At 37.6% G+C, this 25,078-nt stretch overlaps 1 protein-coding gene across 2 annotated transcripts; it reads left to right on the top strand.

Moving 5' to 3' along the window:
* The first annotated feature begins 3,395 nt into the window (after nt 1-3,395).
* LOC138056757 (ataxin-7-like protein 1) lies at nt 3,396-24,812 on the top strand. 2 transcript variants are annotated; one of them, XM_068902635.1, is made up of 16 exons: nt 3,396-3,525; nt 3,783-3,965; nt 4,070-4,132; nt 4,507-4,611; nt 8,579-8,908; nt 9,714-9,796; nt 11,179-11,405; nt 13,501-13,532; nt 14,499-14,614; nt 15,010-15,131; nt 15,883-15,959; nt 17,106-17,806; nt 20,541-20,568; nt 20,682-20,737; nt 21,203-21,497; nt 22,060-24,812. In XM_068902635.1, exons 2-16 carry the CDS (start codon nt 3,881-3,883, stop codon nt 22,581-22,583), a joined length of 2,844 nt encoding a protein of 947 aa, XP_068758736.1. In that variant the 5' UTR covers nt 3,396-3,525; nt 3,783-3,880; the 3' UTR covers nt 22,584-24,812. The 2 variants fall into 2 exon arrangements, with proteins under 2 accessions (XP_068758736.1, XP_068758735.1); XM_068902634.1 differs by having other exon boundaries at nt 3,400-3,525; nt 13,498-13,532; nt 22,060-22,719.
* Nucleotides 24,813-25,078: the final 266 nt, after the last annotated feature.

Raw genomic sequence — 25,078 nt, 5'->3', positions numbered from 1 at the left:
AGTGTCTCTAATAAAGACAATCATGGTTTCAAATCTGTGTGAAACTAATAATTATTTGCCTAGAATGGCAAATTTAGACTTCTGATTTCTTTCCATCACTCAAAGACAGTTTGTTTATTTATTGTATTTCTCGCAATTCTCTCCAATACGTATAGTTACAATACATGTCAAAACAACGAGTACAACAAAGAATACAACTAGTAATGGAGAAGGGCAAAATATAGAAAACTAATTATCAGGGTTTGAGAAAAGATTTGATCACTAGGGGACAGTTTGTCCCCTTGGGTAAAATTGTGGTGGACATTTTCATTTTTTGAAGGACAGTCATTTTTTTCAGTTTTCTTACATTCAAACATACATAGAAACAGGCAAGCCAACAAAAACATATTTTATTTATACCTGTTACTTGTAATTAAAAGAACTAATACAAACAAGAAAAGTTAAGGAAATGGTGTCAAGACTTTTTTCTGTTCATATTTAAACCAAGAACCAATGACTAATTTATGCATGTACTCCAGATGCAAAGGGGTCTCTGTTTTTTTTCCCCTTATATTTCAGACAAAAATAGCGGAACATCGCCTTAGGACTTTTCATAGCGGCAACCAAGTGTGATCTCAGAACCAAGCTTTCTAGAAAGATCGTGACTTTGTTGGTTTCCTTTGACCCTCATCTGTTTCTTCCTAATCATCTGTTTCTTCCTAAGCCAAGCGATCATACGAATACATTTTCACTGTGATGTGACCAGATGTGTCACCCTTGGTTGAGCATGAGACCTACATGTTCAGTAGAGTGCGACTGAAAAGTAAACGCGAGATAAAATTCCTGCCACGGCCTGTGTTTTAGCTTGTAATTTTTGTACTGAACCATATTTCTTCATGTGTGCTTCCCTCTGAGTTTTCCCCCCAAATTTTTAAGGGGACAACTTGTCCCTTTAGCTGTTTTTTTTTTTTAAGGGACAATTTCAATCTCAGTGTGGGATTAGCACAATGACGCGGAAGAAGATAGTACCAGTATGTTTACAAAATGTTATCACAGAAGTTCAGCAGATGGATTTTTCATAATTAAACTGATAGACATTTTTTAGTTTTCTTAAATTTTTGTCCATTAAAGTTCTGATTGGCACTATTTTAATAATTATTCCAAATTTCTGCAAAATCTAAAGGTGAGTTTGCGAGAAATTTGCTAAAACAGCCACCAGCTGTTGGTCTTGGCAAATGAGCATGCGAAGCATTTTGCTGGGTTCCTCCAAAGGCTTTTCTCTTCTAAAGAGAAAAGAGCTCCAGAGTGCCATGTAACCAATGATGACCAAAGAGTCTATGGATTTGGGACATTATTATTAATAATCAGTGCAAGAACAATAATAATTATTTACTGTGCAAATTATAGGGACTTTCACCTTGTCCTAACTTTAAGAACTGTGTAACATCCGGACTGATAAAAAGTACATCATCTGATACCTGTTTAAATGCATTATATGTGAAGTAACTGTAAAGAAAGAAAATTGCACATAACAATCAACAATGAAACAAGCTGGAAAAACTGTCACTCACTGCTCAAAAGCATAATCAGAACACTTGAAGTCTACAAAACTTTTTCTATAGGGAATCAATTCTTACTTTCTCTGACAGTAAGAGAAAGGAAAGTCTAATAATAGACTATTTTACTAATAGTAGTAGTGAGTTGTGGGTCTGTCCAGTTTCCTTGTTGGGGAAAATGGACACAATTACTGTAATTTTAAATTACCGTAACTTCACTGGCCAGTACCCCCCCCCCCCCCCCATCCTTCCCTCTCCCCCAAAGAACTAGAACTACTTTAAATTTCCTAGACGGTTACGATTAACTTTATAGTTTATTAGGGTGGTGGTAAATCACACGAAATGATTGCAAAATCTATGAAATGAGCACAATTTCTCAGAGAAGAGAAGAGAACCAACAAATTCAACCTACATCCAACACTGAGTCCAAAATTGAACCCTGATTCTTTGATGGAAGACCAGTGCTCTTACAACTTCTCCAACCCTACTCCCTGGTTACAAATAATTTGTTTTCAATCAGGAGAAATGGGTTGCTTTGCATTTAACCAAAGATTCTGGTTGACAGGGAAATGGTAAGACCTTTTTTTCCAAAAATTCTATCCAAAAATTTAAGAACACATTTGATGAAGTCAAAGCCAATATTGAAACTTTCCACTCACATCCACTGACAGTAGGCCAACTGTACTGTACTGTACTGTGAGTAATAACTTTGCCCCAATCCCTCTCTCATTATTATTTGCCCTAATCTCTCTTTCATTCCTCCCCTCTCACACTTTGATAATTGTATGGTTATTGTTGGTTATTAACTTTTTCAAGTAACCGAGTCCTACTTCATTTTGTTATCTCAAGGATCAGAAGGTAGTAAAGAAGAAAAGGATACTTGCTTGTTTGTCGTTTTAGTAGCAAAACATTTGTGTAATGTTTTGTTGGCCTCGAGCCAACTGTTGGTAACTTGTTGGTAACCTGCAGTCAGTGGAGGTGAGCTGTTCTTCACTTTTACCTTCCTTTCCATCTGAGAGAATCTCACAGTTTAAATTAAAGTACTCTGAGAACCTTTGAGAGGACATTTTGGAAACACATTAATTTCCTGCTAAAGGAAATTTCACCCAGTTGATCACAGTTTTGCTCACTGTTATGCAATGTTTACCCCAAGAGAAATTTCTATGTCTGGTTTGTACTTCACCACCCCTGGGTCCATTTCAGTCTCTTTTAAAACCGAGTCCACATGAGAAACATTGTTTTAGTTTTAGTTTTTACATGGAACAAGGTTTTCCAAATTAAAAATCTGACATCTAGACTCAGTGTAAAAAAGAGTTAAAAGAGGACTCGAAATAGGTTTTTTGAGGTCTCCTTCCAAATCGGAATTTATAGTTTAAGCTTTATAATAGGCCATTTTACAGTTGTTTGCTCTGCGACCTAGCCTATGAATGGCTGCGAGGCTGCCGGTGACCTTGCATTTATACAGCCCCGACTGCTTTTATCATGGAAATTGTGTTGTTGTAATTCTAATTAGTCCGTATTAACATTACAAAAGCACGGAGGTTTGTATCAAAACAGGGTCACCGGCAGCCTCGCTTCCATTCGTAGGCCAGGTAACTTAGCTAGAACTGTAAATGGTCTATTACGTTACATCTACAATTTTGAACGATATGTGACAAAACGTTTGTGGAAAAAGAAGTCTCACTCAAAGATAAATCCTATGAGTCTGTCATTCAACCAGCAACCTTCTTCCAGCAGAGAAAGATCTGACCTTCGAAGGAGACTGTCGTGAAAACTCAACACTATTTCGTCTGCCATGTTTTTAAAATTCCCTCTTCGGGCATAGGGACATTTGAAATACCGCTGAAGTTTTCAGAGCCCACAGCGCACATCCGATGCGTGAACAAAATGGCGGAAGCAATTTGCCAGGAGAAATTTACACGACGTGCGGCGATGGCGACTAATTCGCGTCATGAAGTGATCGGAAGTGCTCTGTATTATTTACGTTAAGGTACATTCGTTGGCTTTTTCGTTAAATATATTTTTTTTCTTTGCTCATTGATTAGTCAAGATGGCCGCGCGATAAATGACTTGAGTTCTTTTGCGCATTATTGCAGCGTCGGAGAGAAATATGATCACCGCAATTGCATCTCATTCAAATTTTGAGGAATTATGAAATGCTGTCATGCTCGGAAAGATTTTGAGTCCACAGGTAACAAGTCGTAACCCTGTCAATTTTTTTTTGTGATGTTTTCTTGTCATTTTCAGGTCGGAAATCGTCGGGAATTTCCGCGACTTTACGTCTTTAGCCGACAGTGACGTCACGAATTAGGAGAAAGCAACATCGGAGCGGGAATGAAGTTGTAATGGCGAAAATTCACTGTCATTCTTTACTTTCTGGGAGCTCATGGAGTTCCTTCGGGGAAGACTCACCAGAGGAGGAAGCAGAAGGTATGTACGACTGTCATACTAGAAATCTGTGCTCGCATCTCCGTGGAAAAGCCTCCAAAAAACTTTTTTTGGGGATTTACCTTGTTTTGTTTTTGCCCTGATAGCAATGGAAGTGGATGATAACAATGGCTCGGGCGCAGTAGAAGCCACGCGATTGCACAGAGAAGGTATGAAAACGGATATTTCAAGGCTATTTTTCCTCAGAAAAAAAAATAGATTGTTGCACAATTTCGTGGAGAGAAGTTTTCTCCCTGGGAAAATTTTACTATAGCGTTCTCCTAGTCGCAGGTTGAATGTAGTTGGCATGGGACATTTCATGTGAATTTCATACATGCACCCCCCGAAAAAAAAAGTGGTGTCTGATATCTGTTACTGGTTCATTTTCGACCGATCTAGCGGAAATGGAAATGATTGGGTTCGTTCTAAACAAACAGCTCAAAATCAAACGTACTTTAATTTTTGGAATGGTTTACGCGTTTATTAATAATGTAAACCGTACATGATTAACTTCTTATGCTTTTTAATATGCTTTGATCCATAGATATGACCCTATTCGGGATTTGCCCAGACCAAGAAGAGATCCTGCTAGTTGTGTGCAGGGAGTGTGGACGAGTTGTAAAAGCAGCGGCTTTTTTACGACATTGTGGTAAATTACCTAACTGCATTTTTCCCTCCATGCAATTTTTTTCAATATGTCACAGGAAATAGAATTATGTGAATATGAAATTGCACTATATAAAATCCAAGGTTAAAGCTTAATTTTAACATCGTCAACATTATAGATTACATCCACTTCTCGTGGAAGTATTCCCTTTGAACACTGTGTTTAGAGATCTCGACACTTCCTGGATAAAAATGACTGTAGTGTTACCTGGTAATGAAGTAAAAAAATTGGTTTACTGAATATGCTGGTACTCAGACCTTCCAACTCTCACAATTTGGTTGTGAGATTTCAGGACTCAAATCACAGTCTAGCACGATTTAACTTTGGAATCTCACAGTTTTTCCACAATAAATACAATCTCAGTCAGGTACGGTCTAACATTAAAATATATATATAATTACAGAAACATAAAAACCTTATCTTTAAGTCGAAGAGTGCTCTACAATCATGGAGCTTTATAATTAATTGTAGTGTTTTGATGTTTTAATTTTTCTTTTCCTATACACTTAACAATTAATTATATATAATTATTTATATAATAACCCAAGTTATTCACAGATTTTGATTGGTTCTTGCCTATGATCTATTAGAGGACAGACGCACGATTGACGTCACCATCAGCTTTTACGCGAATAAAGTTTGATTCTTTATTATATAAAACAAATAGATTCCATGTTGCCGTGGGTCTGTTCAGTAATAGATCACAGAAGACGTCAAAATGTGGTAAGAACATCAGTGACACACTCGGCTATCGCCTCATGTGCCACTTTCTGTAATCTATTACTGAACAGACGCACGGCAACATGGAATCTATTTGTTAAATATATAACTAACTGCAGACAGTACTGTTTCGGCCTTCTGCGTTATATATATATATATAATGTAGTATTTGTGGAGTTTTTTTCAATGGGAATCTTGGCCAAGCCAAAAAACCTCAATCTGATGTCCAATTAGGGCACGAAATAACCTGGGAAGGCTTTGTTTCATGTGTTCAAAATGGCGGAACATATACCCTGGCTCCAGAGGCCCATTGAAAATTGAATATCTCTCAAGAACCAAAACTGAATTCCCTTTTTCCTCTTGGCGCTATGCACCTTGTGGCCGTGGCTTCACGGTGGAATTTGCCTACTCCAAACGAAAAAAATAACCTCTGGCACCCAGGGTATGGAATGAAGTCCAAGCAATCCTCTGAAGACATCAGATTTGTGTGAATTAATGCTGAAAAGACACCAATATTGTGGCAGTTTGAACACTGCTAAGCATTGTCAGTGTTGTGATTCCTTTGTTTTAAACCATTTTTGCAAATCTCTCTATTTGGGTCCCAAATCTCAAGGGTTTTGGGGGTAAATTTGAGACGTCAAGATTTGGGGCCTTAAGATGTTGGAAGGTCTGGGTACTAATCTTGGATTATTGAAGTGCGTTCGACAGTCACTTTGGAAGCAAAGGAGAAGGGCAACATTGGCATCGAGGCTCTCAAATTGATCATTTCCAAGTTCACCTCAACTTCTTTTTCATAGCAGCACGATCATAATTTGCACATATGACGTATCAAAACTGAGGTGCACATGCACGTATGACAAAATTCAAGATGGCGCTGAAAAAGCAGACGAATGAAAACTTGCTAAAGTTCACCCTATGCACAGAATACCCAAATTAGAAATTGCATTCTCCTAATGTTGTGTGCAAAAATTGGACTTGTACATGCTAAAATGTTTTTCATCTTATTTATTTTCAATTTGCTTTTCTAAGAAAGGTCATGAATTTTGAGTCGTTAAATATATAGTTCATGATAAATCTCTTTAAAAGTCAAATGCATTTTTGTCTTGATTATGTGGGTCTGGACAAAATTCTGAAAGTGGGATCTATTCATGTACAAGGGTATCATGCATATTTTGGGAATTATAACAAGGGTATTTACAGCAGTCCATAATTTTGTGCCACTGTATATTTTGACCCATTATGCATCTAGCCAAAGTACAATAATTATATTCCAAAGCCCAAAAACCTTTTTGACATATTTTGGGGTCATAGTTCCTGCCCTGTCCCTGAAAAGGAGCTCATTTTAAGGCATAAAGCACTGCCATTGATAATTGTGGAGTGTGAGAGCCAACTATACAGTTATCTATTTAAATCAAGGCTAATCAAATTAGAGGAAATTTAATCAAATGTTAGTTTTTGATAAGAGGGGACAACAAGGGTACCTGAAAGAAAAAACATTCCAAATAAAGTAGAAAACCCACAAATTCAACCCACATTAGGTGTTTAGCCAGGAACGGACCCTTCGACACAATGATGGCAGACAAAATCAGAATGCTCTCTCAACTGCATGATATTGGCTCTCTTTGTTTGATATTTTTTTCTTTTTGATCTTTGAAACAAAAGAAATGGATTCCAGTTTGATAAAAGCCCCCACTGTTTTTATCACATAAATTGTGTTGTTGTAATTCTAATTACTCCGTATTAACATTACAAAAGCAAAGGTTTGTATCAAAACAGGGTCACCGGCAGCCTCGCTTCCATTCTTAGGCCAGGTAACTTAGCTAGAACTGTAAAATGGTCTATTGAGGTGCTCCCAACTGTATGGTTTCATCAACCTCTCTGCCTCCTAAAGTTGACATTGAAGGAGGAAGAGAGACCCCAGGAACAAGGCAGTGGCTTCATAGCTCAGATGGTGTAGATCATTGCACCAGCATCAGAGAGGTCATGGTTTCCAATCCTGTTGGACCCACCTGAGTTTTTCAGCTGTCTCTTTTAAAAAAAGCTACAATTGCTTAAGTGTGATAATCACTTCTCTCATTCATCTTTGTTGCAGGTCATTTTGTTCCTTAGGTTAATTTGCAACCAAACTAGGTCATTTTGTTTCAACATAAGTCAACTTGTTTCAACGTCAACGTCAATGTCAATTTGGGACAGGTACAAAACATAGGTCTCAGGTCAATGTTTTACCAATACAAAAACAACCCTAAGTGTTTGCAAATGGTAACATTAAGCCTAAGAACTTTTGTTTGGGCCTAATTAGGCCTAAGGTTAGCTTTAATGAATGTTTAGGATACTTTCTGTAGTGGTAAAACAATGACCTGTGACCTGTGTTTTGTACCTGCCCCAAACTGACCTAGGTTGAAACAACTTGATCTAGGTCGAAACAAGTTGACCTAGGTTGAAACAAAATGACCTAGTTTGCTTGCAATTTAACCTAAGGAACAAAATGGCGTGCAACATCTATAACCCACACTTCAAATAAACATTCATTTCATTTCATTCAAAAATGCACAGTCTAAGTAATCATCATGGTTTGTGCAAAATGGAACCATACATGTTGATATGCTTTCCAAGGGTCAAAGGCATGAACTGTTTAGAGGTAAAACATTTCATTGCCTTCAGGGAAAATGCAAAGTTGGGATTGGTTCTGAAAACAATGGCTACCAATAAGTATACAACTGAAACAATAATAGGGAGCTTAAGCAAGGATGTTGACGGCTTCAAGAACATTGATTTCCATTATTGTAATTATTATTTTGAGATTACTCCAAGTCGCCTAATATGGAAAGTGTGCGTCAACAATCCAGGAAGAAAGTTGGTGCAAATGATGTGGAAATTTAGGAAGAAAGCTAATAATATATTGCCAGGTGCTTATGTCCTCCACATAACCTCAAATTTGATCAATTCAGACATGTCATTGTCAGGGCCAGGACGGCATAGAAATGTACACAAATGTAAAACGCACATGTAGGGCATGCTCATCTTTTGTTTTTGTTCATTGGAGCTATTGTTTTGTAGCGTTCTTGTGGCAGTTGTTGTCGTGCTTGCTTAAGCTCTTTAATTATAATTAATACTGAGCAGAATCCCAAACGCACAACAGAACTGTACCGATCCAATAAAATTAATTAACAGTTTTGAAGAGCTGCATGGTACAGGGAATCTGAAGTTTTTGTTTATTCTCTTCATTCAGAACTCAATCATCAGAGGGTCATACCAGTTCCTGCGCCATCGCCACCTGAAGTGGTGGCAAAGTCAAGCACTGTAGTGGAGACATTGCTCAAGTCAGCACCAAGGAAAAGGAAGCTCTTAGACTCTGTTATAACTAATGAAAAGATCGAACTAATGGATGCCACAGTCAAGATAGAGGAAATGCCGCTCACAGTCCCATATCCTAATCATAGTCATTCTGTCCGAGTTGTAAAGACTGAACCTGTTGTTAACAATGTCATTTCAAAGAAAAGTTCTTTGGAAAAACCTTCAATGAACAAAAAGTCTCCCAGAAAGCAGATTCCCACTAGAGGTAAGCTTGATATGGAGGTGAAATAAAATTTTGCCCCGGTTTACTTAAGCCGTAAGCCATGAATTACATAAGAATGTTGATAGTGACATTGATAATGGTAATAATTATCAATTATTGGGTGAGGTTGAGCAAAATATCGTGATTTTTCAGTGGCGAAAAGATCAGTTATTTGCCAAAGCCAAAGACTGTGGCAAATAATTGATCTGCAAGACACTGGCAAATCACAATATTTTGGGATAACCGAGTACAATAATTGTTTCATTGTTCGATCACCAAGTTTGTTTTTCACAATTGTAACAATTATATCACTTTCTGAAAGCTCAGGAAAGTGAGCCATTTTTATTCAAGAGCATGGTTTCAATTACGCATGAGCAGAATGTTATTTGCAGCAAAACACTTATTTGCAGGTCATGTTTGAGCTCTCTGATACTACAAATGATCTTTAGTCACATGTCTGTTGTTGTAGATTACAAGACAGTACATGGTGTAATAAATTGAAACACCTGTCTGAAAGTACAAGGTATAAATAAGATGGAAAAGAATTTCTAAAGAAAAAGAAACTGATGTAACAAACCAAATAATCCTTAAACACATCTGTGCGAAGGTTAAACACAAATAACTGAGAATTTGAGATGTACAGTAAAAGCACTTAATTATTTGTAGTATGTCATCACCCATTGCATGACTGAACTGTGCCATTATGCAAGTCACTGCTCAGAAGGCATTATTTGATATTGTGACCATTTCAGAATCCCTTCTTAACATTTTCTATTTTTGTATTAATTTCATTTATCTCAAAATTTAGAGCGAGAGTTTGATGCCGACAAGCATTGTGGGGTATGGGTACCTGAACTCCAAAAACAATGTACACGCTCTTTAACTTGCAAGGTACAGTATTTCAACTGCTTAATTTCATGGTCAGACTTCTTAGTCACTGTTGTTACTTCATTTCTTGAGATGAGAGAAGTTTCTCGAATTAAAGCAAGGACAAAAGAAAAATCAAATTAAAGCTGAACTCCCTATGCTGAATTATCCCTATTCCCCTTTAAAGCCATATGGCACAAAGAGGCCGCACATCCAAGGATCACACCTCAGGTTCCCCTGTTTGGTTTAAAGATGACTGGGGTCAGTTCCTGGCCTAAAAAATCAAGTGATGGTCCTCAAAAACAGTATCTCATGCACAAGTATTGAGTCCCGCTTTGACCTCTTGAGGCTCCCTTTTCATTTTCGTGGTTGGAGTGGTGTAGATATTCAAGTTGATTGATGAATCACCCACTTATGCCCAACCTATCATATCATTATTTTATGGCATGTCCTTGTACTTAATATACAGTGTGTCTTTGTGATGCATGTTATACGTGTAAGGAAAAGTAATGATGACCTGTTGTAAGATTGTAATCTGAGATTTGCTAAACGTAATTCAACTATCATTGGACATTGGAGGGAGACCTCCATATGAGGGAGTCTTCCTTGTACATTGTAAGCCTCCATGGCTCCTTGAGACTTTCTTGCCTTTACTTGTATTTCTTGATTCGCTTAATTGTAATATGTGTTTAAGGCAAATGGATAATAAATAGACATTGTCACTATTCCTTTTCTGCCTGGCCACACACTCGTACAATGTATGTCCAGAAATGCAAATAAACAGATGCACACGGATTTCAATAAGCATCACAAATTAAAGTGTCCTCTTGGTCTTCTTTCAAACTTCAACATCACTCGTGCCTCAGAACACAGACAATTAACGTCACAAAGTAACGCCCAAATGCTGCAGTGCTCAAGGATGAACTGTTGCATCTACCCTGACCTAAAAATACCCTAAGTTTATGAATGAATGAAGGAATGTTTATTTGCTACACAATTAGGTAATAATATTACAAAGACAATCAATAACAAGAATAAAGTCATTAATAAAAAAAGGATGGATAAGACAATAATAATTATTGTGGCAAGGAGACCCCAAGAAACCACCGGGCTTATAAGAGGGGCCCTCTCATGTGCCTATCATTAATCTAAATAATTTCATGCAATGCTTGTAAGGCATAACTAACTCAATTTTTTTTTAAAGAAACTCTAACCCTAACCCTTTATTGTAAGAAATGGGTAGAAAATTCTTAGACTTAAAGGGACTTTTTGTGTTGGATATCAAAATTAGGCTTGCATGACTACATGTAGTTACTTGAATTTCTGGTCATAATTGGTTATGTTGGGTTTAAATTTAATTCTCTTGAAGACTGTTAAATAACATTAGAAACATTTTTTTCTGTCAGACACATGCTCTGTCTCTAAGACGTGCAGTTAGTGGAAGACGGAAACCTTTTGATGAGTTATTGGCAGAACATAAAGCCAGAGTCAATTGTGAAAAGGAACAGCAGCAGAATCAAGCTCTCAAATTACAAGAACAGGCAGGTCAGAAGGCATTGGATGCTACACTGAAGAGATCTTTGAGTTCACCTGATGCATCTGCTTCATCATCATCAGGAAGCTTGCTCACAAGGTTTGCACATCCTTGTTTCCTATTACTAAATTGAAACTTGGTTAAGGACAGAGCCTACTAATTCAAAATTATTTTTGCGTGGTTTACTGTATATGTGGGAAAAGCAGATCTTAACAAGTGTTATTGAAATCCAAAAAGAAAATTGGGGGTAACTATGCATTTTTTGAAGATAATTAATCAACAATATTTGTAAAAAGCTTTGAAATACAAAACAACGTATGGCATTCTTTTCCAAATTGAAGCTTAATTATCTCTGAAAAATGCATGGTTACCCCCAATTTTCTTTTTGGATACCAAGTTCTGCTTTCTCCACATAGTTTTGAACCACACAAAAATATCCCTGTATTGATAACCATCACACATAGAAAATCCGAGTATCTTGAGATACACAGAAGATATGCGCAATAACATGCTACATAAACCCATTCACGCCCCAGAACGCCCCCAGTTGACAAGTAAAATTGTCTGGCGTTAGAGTAAAATCTGTTAAGTCTCACTCCTAGTGGTCAATGGGTTAAACACCTTTCAATAACTTATTAAAAATATATGAACCCAACAGCCTATCAAAACAGCATCGATAAAGCGGCATGTGCATGAGCTTTAAACCCAATAAAACACTCCTCAATTCTCCAAATTCTCTAATAAAGAATAGCAGTGAGGCTTATCTTGTTTTTCTTGTATACTAATATCTTCGTCTCACATTTTGCACATACAGTGGAACCTCCATTAAGCGGCCACCTATTAAGCGGCTAGTAATCAAAGCCCAGAAATAATTGTAGAATAATATTATAGAATATTTTGAATAATTTGTAAATCAAACCTCTATTAAGCAGCCACCTCTATTTAAGCACCCACGGCCACCTTTTGGCCGTCCCAATGAGAGTTCTCCTATTGTTTTTGCCTCTATTAAGTGGCCACCGAGAGTTTTCAGCGACAGACTTCCTTGCAAATTTTTTTCAATTAATTATGAACCCATAATGCAATGCTTCAGTTACAGACATTGCCTCCTTTTCCAGTTATAAAATCAGCTCACTTTACAACATAGCTTGGATTGTTCATGTTAAGGTGGGAGAACCTCATCTCTTGCTCTAAATGGACACTTTGTGTTGGATGTCAAAATTGGGCCCGCATCTAATTTGGTGCATTTCTGGACATACTGTAAGTGCACTCTAAGTGCTTCATTGGATATCAAAATCCAAAAACCCTATTGAGTTCTATAAGCTATGGGACAATTGGTGGCATTTTACAGCTTGTAATTTGGCTGTTATTTGGGGGATAGGGTGAATGCAAGTGGTGGCTGCGAGGCAGCTGTGACAGCAAGAGCAAGAATTGGCTGGGTGAAGTTCAGGGATTGTGGAGAGTTGCTGAACTCAAAAAGGTTCTCAGTGAAGGTGAAAGGAATGGTTTATCAGAGTTGTGTAAGAGTGGCGATGTTACAGTATATGAGACATAGTGTCTGAGGGAAAATGAGATAGCAATTTTGAGAAGGACTGGAGAGCAATGGTGAGAGCAATGTGTTTTGCAAAACTGATGGAGAAAAAGAGGACAGAGGCCCTGATGGAGATGTTGGGATTGAAGGAAACAATGGTTCAGATGGCAAAGGCAAATGGAGTGAGATGGTACGGGCATGTGTTGAGGAGGGGTGATGGGCATGTTCTGAGAAAAGCATTGGAGTTCGAAGTGAAGGGTAAGCGGAAGCGAGGACGACCAAAGAAGACATGGAAGACGCAAGTGGAGAAGGAGAGCAAGAGCTTTGGTTTGGAGAAAAAGGACACCATGAATCGACCGAGATGGAGAGTGGGAGTTAGAAAGATTGCTGACAAAGTGGGGTAAATCCGGCCACCCCCTGTTTACGGGGATAACCCCAGATCAAAATTGGATTGATGATGATGATATTGCATATTGTAGGTTTATTAACCCTTTGACGTCCAAACCGGCCGAAACCGGCCAGACTTAGTATTTTACTCTGTCTAACGCCAGAGTATTTTACTCTGTCGAACTCCAGACGATTTTACTCGTCAATGGGGAACCCCTGGCAGTCAATGCGTTAACCTTTCCTTTGAGTGAAGAATGATCTGTTTTTCTTTCCCAGCAGCCAACCTATTGGAAGGTCAATCTCTGTAGAAGGTATGTTACTTGTTGTAAGCAATTTTACTGTCACACAATTAAAAAATATAGTTGATGGATCATGACACTATCATCAGTAATGTATTACCCCTTTCATTGTGCAGTCAATTTGCCAAGGTTAACAAGCTTTAAGGATTCATTGTATTCTAGCTTGGAACTTTACATCCTTGTTGTTGCTTTCAGGTAATTATGATCTACAGCACTGGCACATTTTTTAAACCACTATTGATGGCTAAGAGTTGTCATACGTAACACTAAGTTGTCTTGTAGTACAGCACTCTCGACTGGCTATGCCAGCAGACATAAAATGACTGTCTGCTTTTATAAGCTATGAAAGCATAAGAATTTTTTAGAGGTCACTTTATGTTTTGTTGTTCAGTGCAGGTAGCACTCAATACATTACTGTGGTTTACAATATTTTCCTTCCCTCTCTCCCTATGCACTCAAATAAACTTGGGTCACTTCTGTGTGGTGCAGTTAAGATTGCACAGCAACTTACCCAAAGCTTGTTGGCTGTGTTGCCTTTTGATTATTGCCTGCTAAACGGTACTCTTGTCTGATCCACCGCATGCTGTTTTGCATTCAGCTTGTAGCACTTGCTGGGTTCCTTTGTCACACAATCACCGTAAGGTGCACAGGCTAACCTAACACAAGGCAATGTTCTTGCATTAACACCAACTTGAGTCAATGTTTGCTCTTATTTAGTAGCTTGAATGTTTAACATAAAACATAAGGAACAAAGACAGTAAACAGGGGATGGCCTTTTCTGACAAGGGAATGATTCATTTTGGCGATACAGCATCTACATGTAATTAGATGCCTATGTAAAGGTGCCAGCAACGGACACAACATGTAAGGGAGATGATGTTGTTTAGCTGCATACTGAAGGGAGTAGGAAGAAATGTACTAAACAAACTTTATCTCTGTGTTACATAAAAATTAACAAGGTATTTTTGCTCACAACAGAGGATGGCCATCTTGCTAATGGGGTGTCAAAAGCGTCAAGTGGAAGTAATATTACAGAGGATGGAACAACAGTGAATGGAATAATGACTCTTAATCATCATCCTAAACCTATGACAGTAAGTTCAATTTCCCCAAGTCTTGTCCTTCCCATTAAGTTTCTTCATTGCATTATACACTTGTGGTGGATCTAACTTTCCAGTCTTTTGGCGAAATCCTAAAGTGTGATTGCAAAAATGAAAGCCACTGTGGTGATAAGAAGTGCTGTTGGAGAGCCATAGTTTCCTTTGGTCCTGTATGCTGTTCAAAGTGGCTGGTTTTTATTAATCTGGGAGTAAAATAGTAAAATCCTTACGTTCGACTGTTGAAATGAAAGCACATGTACAAAGTTTGGACTTAACTTTGTCACCATCAAGTGTTAGCAGTTCATTTTTGGATTGCTATTTACTAGAAATGAAATGGTGAAATAATTTACATGTAAAAACTCAGCTTTCTTTTGTTGTAATATTTACAGTCTTGTCGTTTTGGGAGCCGATCAGTTGGAAGAGGTTGTTTTGTTTTCAATAGAAGAAGTGATCATCTCCGCTGTGCAGTTCTTTCTATGGTCGAAAGATGTCTTAATCCATCACTTCCAAGGTATAAACTATGGCTGTAAGAATATCATTTTAGTTCTAAGAACATAAAATACGGCCCAGAATAGTTATGATGTTCTGAATTTCATGTACCTTATTGGTAGCTGTTGATGTCTGTTATGTAAAATGTGGCTTTTTGAGGAGTATGCAAAGGCAGGTACTGGTATAAAGAATTAGAAAACTTGTTGTCTTTGACTAAAAAACTTATGTAAAAAGGACGTTTCGGTCAAAATACTATGACCTTCTTCAGCATAAAATGGCTTACGAATACAAAATGAGTGCTTAAAAAGCCGTAGAAACGTCACTTGGGATTGCCAAGGGCCTTGTAAATGTCCGGAATGTAAACGTGTTCATTAATGGAATTAGGTTCGCGAATTGAATGCCACGCTTCTAAAAATAATCTTTTTCCCCATTGGGGACAACGGTCAATGACCTTGACGTCGTCAAGGTCAAAATGGTGATTATTCTCCATGCAATGTTGGTACTGGTATGAATGTGTACAAATTCTTGGGTTTGGAGGGTACCATTAACAATAAATTCTTATGGTCTTGAGAGCTTTTAAACTGTCGAAGATGGTGCATATGATCATGTGTATTCAGGGTTGTCAAAGAAAAACTTTCTGTCAGCAAAATCTATCCCACCACCACCTTTTTGTTGCTCAAATTTTAACACTGATAACAGTTATTTCTTACAAATTTTTCTGTTATCCTAAAAATGGAAAATGCATTCACTTATTATCACCCTTCTTTCCACAGGCACAAGTCGAACAGAGCAAGTGCTGCTATTCTTCAAAGGCCGGCAATGAAAACAGTAGGACAAGCATCTAATCAGGGTAAGCAAGAGTAGTTGTCACACCAAGGTACCCAAGGCATATTCCCATGGTAGATAACGGTTTAACTGATAAGGTAAAAAAAGTTTAAAGGCAATTTTACTGTCACGCAAGTAAAATGTAGTTAATGCATCGTGAGAATATTAATGTAACCCTTTCATGGCGGCTCTGTTTTCAATGTAGCGTTTGTGCCGTCTAGTTGCCAAGGTCAGCAAACACTAAGGATTTATTGTATTCTCGCTTCGAACTTCACAGCTTTGTTGTTGCTAGCAGGCTAGTACGATCTGGACACAGCATTGGCGCTTTTTTCAAAGCACGGCTAAGAGTTGGCATGTGTAACACTAAGTTCTCTCATAGTACAGCTCCTCCGACTGGCTATGCCAGCAGACATTTGTCTAGCTATAAAAGCATGTGAAAGCTATTTAGAGATCACTTATGTTCTGTTGTTCAGTGCAGTTAGCTCTCAATATATTAGTGTGGTTTACGATTTGGTTTTTTCCCTCCCTCCCTCCCTCCCTTTGGAGTCGAGATTGGGCCTCGTTGTCTGTCAATAAACTCGGGACACTCCTTGTTGGCTGCGTTGCCTTTTGAATATCGCCTGCTAACCAATACTCTTGTCCGATCCAGCACGTGCTGTTTTGCATTCAGCTCGTAGTGCTGGGGAGATAAGTGAGGTTCCTTTGTCACACAATCGCCGGAAGTCGCACAGGCTAACCAACGCAAGGTAGTGCTTCCCCATTAACGCCAACTGGAGTCAATGTTTGCTCATAACTAGTAGTTAGCACACAAACAGAAGGAACAGAGACATTAAATTTAATTAATTTGTAGCCCTCCAAAGCTGAACAGCTCAATCAAAGTACTGTGATAATATGATGACAGTCGTGCACAGTCACAGCGCTTACCAGTCACGTGTGCCCCTCCATGACATTTTTTCACTTTTGGAAACTAATTTTGGGTGGATGTCAATCAAACATTTTCATGACAAATTTGACTGCCACAACAGCTTTATTGTCATGGAAACATTTGATTGACGTCCATCCAAAATTACCGGTAGTTTCCAAAAATGAAAAAAATGTGTTGAGGGGCGTGTGTGACTGATAACCACTATAAGAGGTTGATTAATCTTTGCTTGTTAATTTTTGCCCATAGGTTTGTCTTCAGTGATAGAAAGATATAAAGGCAGTGCCAATAGATCAATGAACAATTTCCTTAAAGCTCCTCCTCCACCTCGAAATAAAACCCTCAAACAAGGAAGTTCAGGACATTCAGTAAACCATGTGGAAAGTGTTTTAAATAATTCAAAGAGCAGTATGCTTCAAGGAACTTCTTTGCAGAATAAGAAAACTTATTTAGATTCCATTGGAACAACTTCGAAGGGTCTGGCGTCATCAGTCTATGTGAAACCTGATGCAAGTAGTCAGGCCATTAGCGACATGGGAAATATTGTTGCTAATATTGAAACTAATGTGTCTGGTGGACACCCACTTAATCTTGGTCATACGATAGGTGTGGCAGTAACCAAAGGCTCCCTGCTTCCAGGGCCTAGTTTGAGTGTGGCTGGTAGCACTAATCTAGACTCAAGTTTAAATCTGTGCTCAGCACTTGGAATTAATTCTGGAAATGTTCAAGGGTCGATCACAACCACACAGACTAGTTTGGTTACAAATGCTGCATCAATGATGACAGTTGCAAGTGGAACTCAAATTTCAGGAGTTAGTACAGTGAATGGTCAAATTCAGCCTGGTTTTTCTAATATTAAAGAAATTCTTCCTGCACCCATACAAGGAAAAGTTGCAGCTGGTTCTGTGGCTTCAACATCATCGTCATCACCTCTATTCAAGGGAGTTCAGGTTGGTAAAAATTAGACTCCCCTTACCTCACTCTAGAATGCAAGACTTTAAAATTAATTTGAAAGTCAGGGTTCAAAGCAAAAGTTCTGCTACCTTATCATCGATTTTGTGGAGTCAATAAACTTTGCTTCATTTGGTTCTCTGGTTACTCAGATGTATCTATGGGTAGTCTGCAGGTCAAAATGATTTTTTTTGTGTGTGTTTATGAACCAACACAAGAGTATTTTGAGACTGAAGGCTCATCTGTGTTCTTGCCCCAACCTATCTCTAGTCTTGCATGTACATTAGCATCATAGCTTAGAATAAATAATGTGGAAAATTCATAAGTCATTCACTCCTGCCATTCCCAAAAGTAGGATGAGGCAAGGGCACTGCTGACACTCTCTCAAAACAGGTTGAAGTAGTTTGTCATGAGCTTCTTTCTCAAAAGCTTGAAATCTTTTTGGGCCCAAGAATCAATCCATAAAACCAAGATCTATTTATTCTGAAAATTTGATTGTTGAACATGGTTTGAACAATGGAAACAATAATTATTGCGAAGTTTCGTGACAGTTTCCTTTTATACATGGAAAGTGTTTTTCAAGAAATGCCCCCTAAACTCTGATTTTAATTTGCAACATTGGGGTTACTAAAGGGCTATTCATATAAGGTCATTTTGCTCTTCGCTTTTGAGCAACCTTTCCTGTACGTGGCACACCTTCCCCTAGAAAACTTTAATATGGAGCTTTAGCAATGACAACAGCGATGGCAATGAGAACGACACAAGTTTGCGTATGTACATGTAGTGAGCAAAAACAATAACTTTGCATGCTCTGCATGTACATCTTTTCATTTTTGTCTATTTCTTTGCTGTCATCTGCAAGACAACAAGAAGAAATAACCAAATTTGAGGTTTTAGGGAGAATGTGAGCGCTTGAGGAGAAATTTTATTTTTGTCCGGTAAACTGTGAGCGCCATTCGTACTAGTTTCTTTCTTGAGGGTTTGCCACAGCTTTGTCGCATTGAAATGCGTGGAATAGTCATGAAGCAATTACAATAATGCAAATTCACAAATAAGGACAACATTCTTGTTGTGGTTGCTGTTGTTGTTACTTAAGCTCCCTAATATTGATAACTAAAGAGGTTTGTGTTCCTTTTTTGCAGTTTTAGACTTCCTGGAAAGCAGCCAGGGTTGTTTTTTATTGTTTTTATGGTACTCTGAATCAGACTCTAGTAAAGCAAAGTCAGGGGGGACGTGAACATTAATTTTGTCATTTTTGTTACTGGTAGTCTGTTTAAGGTGATTGCCTTGTTTTGCACTTCGCATCTCATACTGCGCATAACATTGCGACTTCGGAGATGGTGGGGTTTCACTCCGGCCATCTGAAGAAAGGCAACAAACGCCGCTTTTGCTGTTCAAGAGCTTTTAAGTGCAATCATGGTAACTCTTCCTCGGTTAAGAAGGGGTTGTTTTGGAACTCATCCCAGTCCTTTCATGGAAAATGATCATTTTGAAGCCGAAATTGCTTCTTTGCCATCCATTTATCATCATGTTGCAAAGAAACGAGCATGGTGACCCCCCGTTTTAAATGGTTTTATACTCTCGTGATAGGTACACAGAAAACATATTTCAAGGAGAAAAAAGGGAGATAATAGAAGTTGTAGTATTTACCTATAAATGAAGTGAAACTGCATTTGGAGCCTGACACTGAGTGCAAGGCGATGACTGTAGCAGTCCAATTTGATTACATTTCTTTGCAAGATTTAGCAATTTGAAATCACTTTACTTAAAGGTTATAGCCCAGACAAACAAGCAGGTTCATGTTTTCAGTAATAGGGGGTATTCAGTAGCTTTTGCTACATAACAACAATTTTTCCTGTTGATCTAGTTTCGATTGCTTCTCATGAAACTTGGTAAAAAACACTTAGAATAAAGGGCATACAGTGCGAAAACAAGCTCGGTGACCCCATCTTTTAATTGCATTTTTTAAAAGTCCTGTGTATGAATATAAATTGTGCCAAGTTTGAATAAAATCTGGATAGTACGTCATTTTCATGGGAATTACCTTAAAGGGGTAGCGTCCTGGATATTGTCAGGAGGCTGTGAGGCCCAGTGGTTAGGATGCTTGCTTTGAGATCTGGAGTTCCCAAGTTCAGGACTCGTTCTGATCACTCATTGAATTTATTCCTGGTAGTCCCTGGTTCAACTTCTCCACCACCTTTGGTTTGCCTCTGGCTTGCCTCCGGCCACTTGGGATTCTTAACAGTTGTTGTTATTGTGTTCTGTCATTTCGTTGATTGTTACATTTGCACTGAAAAGCCCTACGTGGAGTGGTCAATTAAGTATGTATTTGTATTTGATTGTTAGTAAAAATCTGGAAAGCAAACGAGACCTGTTTACCAATGGCGAAGAAAAATAATTAATGGCCAAATTTTCTTCAAAACGACTATTCTAGCTCACTGAAACCAGCCAAGTGTTTTTGGTTATGCTGAGCCAAGATTAAAATGAATGCCGATTTGAAACCTTTGGGACCGTCGTTTTAAACTTCTCCCCTTGCATCTTAGAAGAGCTCCATAATAACTGTCTTAGTGTGGTTCACTTTTCTTTTAATTAAAGATTTACCGGTAATCAATTTTTATCCTACTGCGGTGATCCAGAGGCAATTTGATGAAAAAGTCTCGGAAAATTGATTTAGTAACTGTATGGTTAAGCTCCCATGATACTGCCCCTTTAACAAGCTTTGTTTTGTTTCAGATCACAGCACAAGTAGATCCCTCAACTGGTAGGTCTCAACAGTTAATAACAATCATTGTCATTGAGCGAAATGAAGTGATCTTATTTTAAGTCAACCAATCGGTATTAATTCTGTAATGACTCTCTCTGGTGTTCTTATAGGAAAAGTAGTTTCAACCTCTGCTGGCCAGAGAGTGAGTCCTGTATTTTTTAAGCAGGTAAGGCATAGGACTTACATAATTATTATGTAGTAGTTTGTAGTTTTAAATCTATAAGCATTTACTGTTATCATCTAGAGCAGTATGTTGAGTCTGTTTTGCTGCAGAAATGAAACGTAGCTTATTAGTTGAGAAAAGACCCAGGTAAAACTTTTCCTGATCCAAAACAGTTTTTGCACATTAAAAAACTGTCACTCTGTTGTTGTCACTTTACAATAAAATTACTGTTACAGTATTAACACTTTCTATTATTGATCTTATTACCATTCTCCCTGACGTAAATGGCATTAATAATTTTAACCCATTGACTGCTGGGTCTGTCTAACTCCAGATGATTTTACTTGTCAACTGCCAGCACAAAGTTCATCCAAACATTGGTGTCATGTGTATGGACTTTGTTTGAGAAAAGGTCTAAAAACTAATACTAGCCTTCTTCCTCACTGTATCTTTTGTATTCATTGTTAGGCTACCGGGACAGTTCAAGTTACGTCAATACCAAATGGTACAGGACCCTCCCCACCCCCAACAGGGGGAACAGTCAAGGGCTTCCCCCTCAATTTTGTCATAAAGGGAAACACATCAAGCCAGGGTTTGACTACATCTGATGCTGGAGTGGCAGCTTCGGTAGGAAATCCCACAAATCTAAGTAAAGGACAGAATGTGATTTTTAACAACATTGGTATTTCACAGCTACAACATCAGTCACAATTAATTGTTCAGCAGCCACCATCTCCAATGAGCCAGAATGTTCATCAAAGAGGTACGGATTTACTTGGAGAAATCTCATGTTTTTTTTTTTTTTTTTTTTTGGGGGGGGGGGGGAAAGCTTTTTGAAATAAAACTGCATATTTTGAATGGTCCTTTCCAAAGAATCAACTTCAAAAATGCATTGATCGAACTCCTTTTCTCTTTATTGTCACTACAACTATAACAAATGAAGTGAAATAATGATAATCACCATTACTTGTGATGTGCTTTTCAGGTTAGTTAAAACAGATTTGAAATTTTCACCCCTGTCCTGAAGCAAATCAGTTTGCTATTTACAATTTCAATTGACGGTGGCATTGAACAAGGGACACAAAACTATACCAGTTCGAGCAACCCTGCATAAGGAGCTTTTATCACCAAAATCTTTTTTAAAAAGTTTCTAACACCATATTTGTTAATAACTAGCAGCTTCCTTTTCATTGTCATTTATCTGTAAAAGATTAGATATGGCAGTGAAAAAACAGAAGCATTGATTTAAATTTGAACTTTAAAGTTAGAAAAGTTTTGAAAGGGGAAATAGTGCCAATGAGAACATGAGCTTCATTGCATTCTAGGAAAAGGAGGGAATTCCCATGCAGGCAATGTGCACAAAGGACTGCAAAAGTCTCCCTCACCTTCATCTCAGGGACAAGTGATGCAGGCCAACACATTGCAACAACAGAAGACTGTCGTAGTGACAAGTCCACAGGCAAACCAAACCAAGTTGTTCATAAACCATAACAACATCACAAGCTCTCAACCAATCGCCCAGCTCAAGCAGCAAGTTGAACAACAACAGCAGCAACTGCAGCAGATAACTTTTCAGAAACAGATTCAACAACAACAGCAACAACAATTACAACAACAAAAACAAAGCATCAACACTCAGTTTATTAAACAGCTTCCCATACAACCTCGTCTTGCACCAGCTCCACCTACGCAATCGATCATTTCCCAGCATCCTTTAAGTGGTCCAAATGTTTTGGTTAAAGTGACAGAACAGCTTAAGAGTCCTCCTAACACTGTCTTTGTTAAGACGGAACCTCAGCAAAAGATTCAGCACATAGTTTGCCAGAAACCTCAATCTAATGTTGTTTGACTGGTTTTTGCATTTCAAGTTTTATATTCCTTTCTCATTGCAACTCCCAAGACAAAGATTGAATTAAAATAGGTTACCAGCCCTGTCAATTCTTCATTATGTGGTCATCTACAGTACTTCCCAGAAAAGGATTATTTCTTGATGCACTATGGTGGTGGCAACATTGTAAAAGTATTTGCCATCAGATGAGATAATATTATATTCTTCTCTCATTGAATGACAAAAAAAGGTCTATGTATAGAAACACTGTATCAAGCACTGGTAACCTTAATTTGATTGGTTTAGGATATTTTCTGGTACTCAAAAGACAGTTCATAAAAACAGTGTCCAAATCGCACAGGGAAGTACTGCTCAGTTGCTTTAAACATGTATTTCTGAATGGTTTCACCTTAAACCTCCGTTCACAGACACAGAAGTCCGAGGCAGGGTTAACAACTTGTACTAATTTGTGTGTTGAAGTGGATCAGTTACTATGGCATCCATGTGTTATACTGAGATGGCAAGAGAAGGCATGAAAGAGAAAAAATGCAAATACATACATGTACTAAACTACACCAGGAAAAATATTTATTAAGTTTTGTAAAATAGAGGATTCTTTCTTGAAAAAAAGGTGGTATTTAAATAGTGATTTTTCCGCTTGCTTTTTGTCAATAGCTCATGAGTGGTAATTGAACTTAATAGCAGAACCCAATGTCTAGGCTTCTCCTTCAGTCAATATTATTATTGATGTGAGGTAAAATAAAATTTATATTATATGATACCAAAAAACCTGATACACCCTTCTATTTCTGGACAATTTTTTAGGGAGAGGTATATTTGAATTACCATTGACAATCATAACTTAGTAAATTGGATGAAACAATAATAATTATATTTTAAATTATTCAAATTATACCACCCTATAACATTATTGTGCAAAGTTCACGCACTATGTTGTTAAAGGTATTACTGTATTCCGAGAATGAAAGTATATATTTGACTTGTCTTCAGTGCTCTAATATTGCTGGCTTGCCTTCAAAACCTATTGGAGCTAAAACCCACTTCTTATTTTATAAAATAGTTTCAAATGCTACTATAGAACAAACACACCACAATAAATAATTATTTATTGACCTTGATAGTCTACATCTTTCATGCTTCCAACTGTATTCTTTTTGTTACTGAAACTAGAAAAATATGTGTACGAGTGAATGTATTATTACCCAAAATGTTTTAAAACATCTATGTGATAATAGTGTTGAATCTTCACAACATTGTATCACATGGTTGGAGTGTGTTGTAGATAATACATCTATGGCAAATAAGTCTTTTGAAGTGGGGGACCTCTTGTTGGCAGGCCAGCAATATGGTACCTTAGTCATAACCCTTTTATCATCAAGATCAAATGTAAATTTCCAAGCAAACTTCATCGTACCTTAGTTGACCAGTGCTCAATTAAGAATCTGTTTTCGTGAAGTGCTGAAAATGGAGAAGTTGGCACTTCAGATTTTCATAATTCTCATTTCCCTACAGTTGATAGGTTTTAGGAGTTTAACATGCACCATTGTTCTTGGTAATTCAAGGGTTGTGCTGTTGAAGTTTTGACATAGTTGTATTCAGATATGATTGCATGAACTGGTGGGTTCATCTTGGCTTTATCAGCCCAGTTATCCAATTCCAAAGATGACTGATCATCCAACATTATTTTTTTAAGGACGCTATAAGAAAAGAAGCACTGGTTTTGCTGTTGTTGTTTTATTTTTGACATGGTCAACAAACACCCCAACGTGAACTAATATACCAGTCATTTTTGGATTGAAAATTACACTGTATACATCAAACCTAAGAGTTATTTAAGTTATTTTAGTTGTTCGAATTTTTCAAGAGTTGCATTTTATAAATTATCGTTTTGCAGAAGAATACCAAGAAAAAAAAAGATGCTGCAGCACTATATTTTCTGGGAAATGGGTAACTTAACTACAAATACATCCAGAAAAAGGAATATCCTGAGAAATTCAAAGCTACTGTAATGCTCTCCACAGTAATTTTATGCCGTAACATAAACTTAACATATCTCTTTTTTAGCAAATCTTTGATACATAACGTTTGGGACTATCCAGGAATAGAAATATACAGAATATTTGGGTTATCTGTTCTTTTGGCAATTACCCCATTTTTTGGAATGTAGTAAATAACATTTCATTCATTCTGCTTCTCATAAAAGAATCAAAATAAACAGAACACACAGAATATGCAGTCTTTTAGAATTTATCTGGGTTGGAAATCATATTCAGCCCATTTGTGAGCTGCAAAGTCTTATCCAAACGACTTAACTTTGGCATTAATCATTCTGCTTTCTCAATACACCTTTTTTTTGTAAATGTTGTTCCATTCATTCTCTTGATCCTAAGGTGGAATAGGAATTTAAAGAATGGTCCCAAAAGAATAAAGAAAACTAAGATTTCATAATTATCAGACTAGACCTGTTTTTGGAAGCATGAATTTGTGCTGTCTTT

This window comes from Montipora capricornis, chromosome 7 (genome assembly GCF_036669925.1).
Source record: "Montipora capricornis isolate CH-2021 chromosome 7, ASM3666992v2, whole genome shotgun sequence".
In the NCBI taxonomy this organism is placed as follows: Eukaryota; Metazoa; Cnidaria; class Anthozoa; order Scleractinia; family Acroporidae; genus Montipora; species Montipora capricornis.
This window is presented reverse-complemented; position numbering and strand designations above follow the sequence as displayed.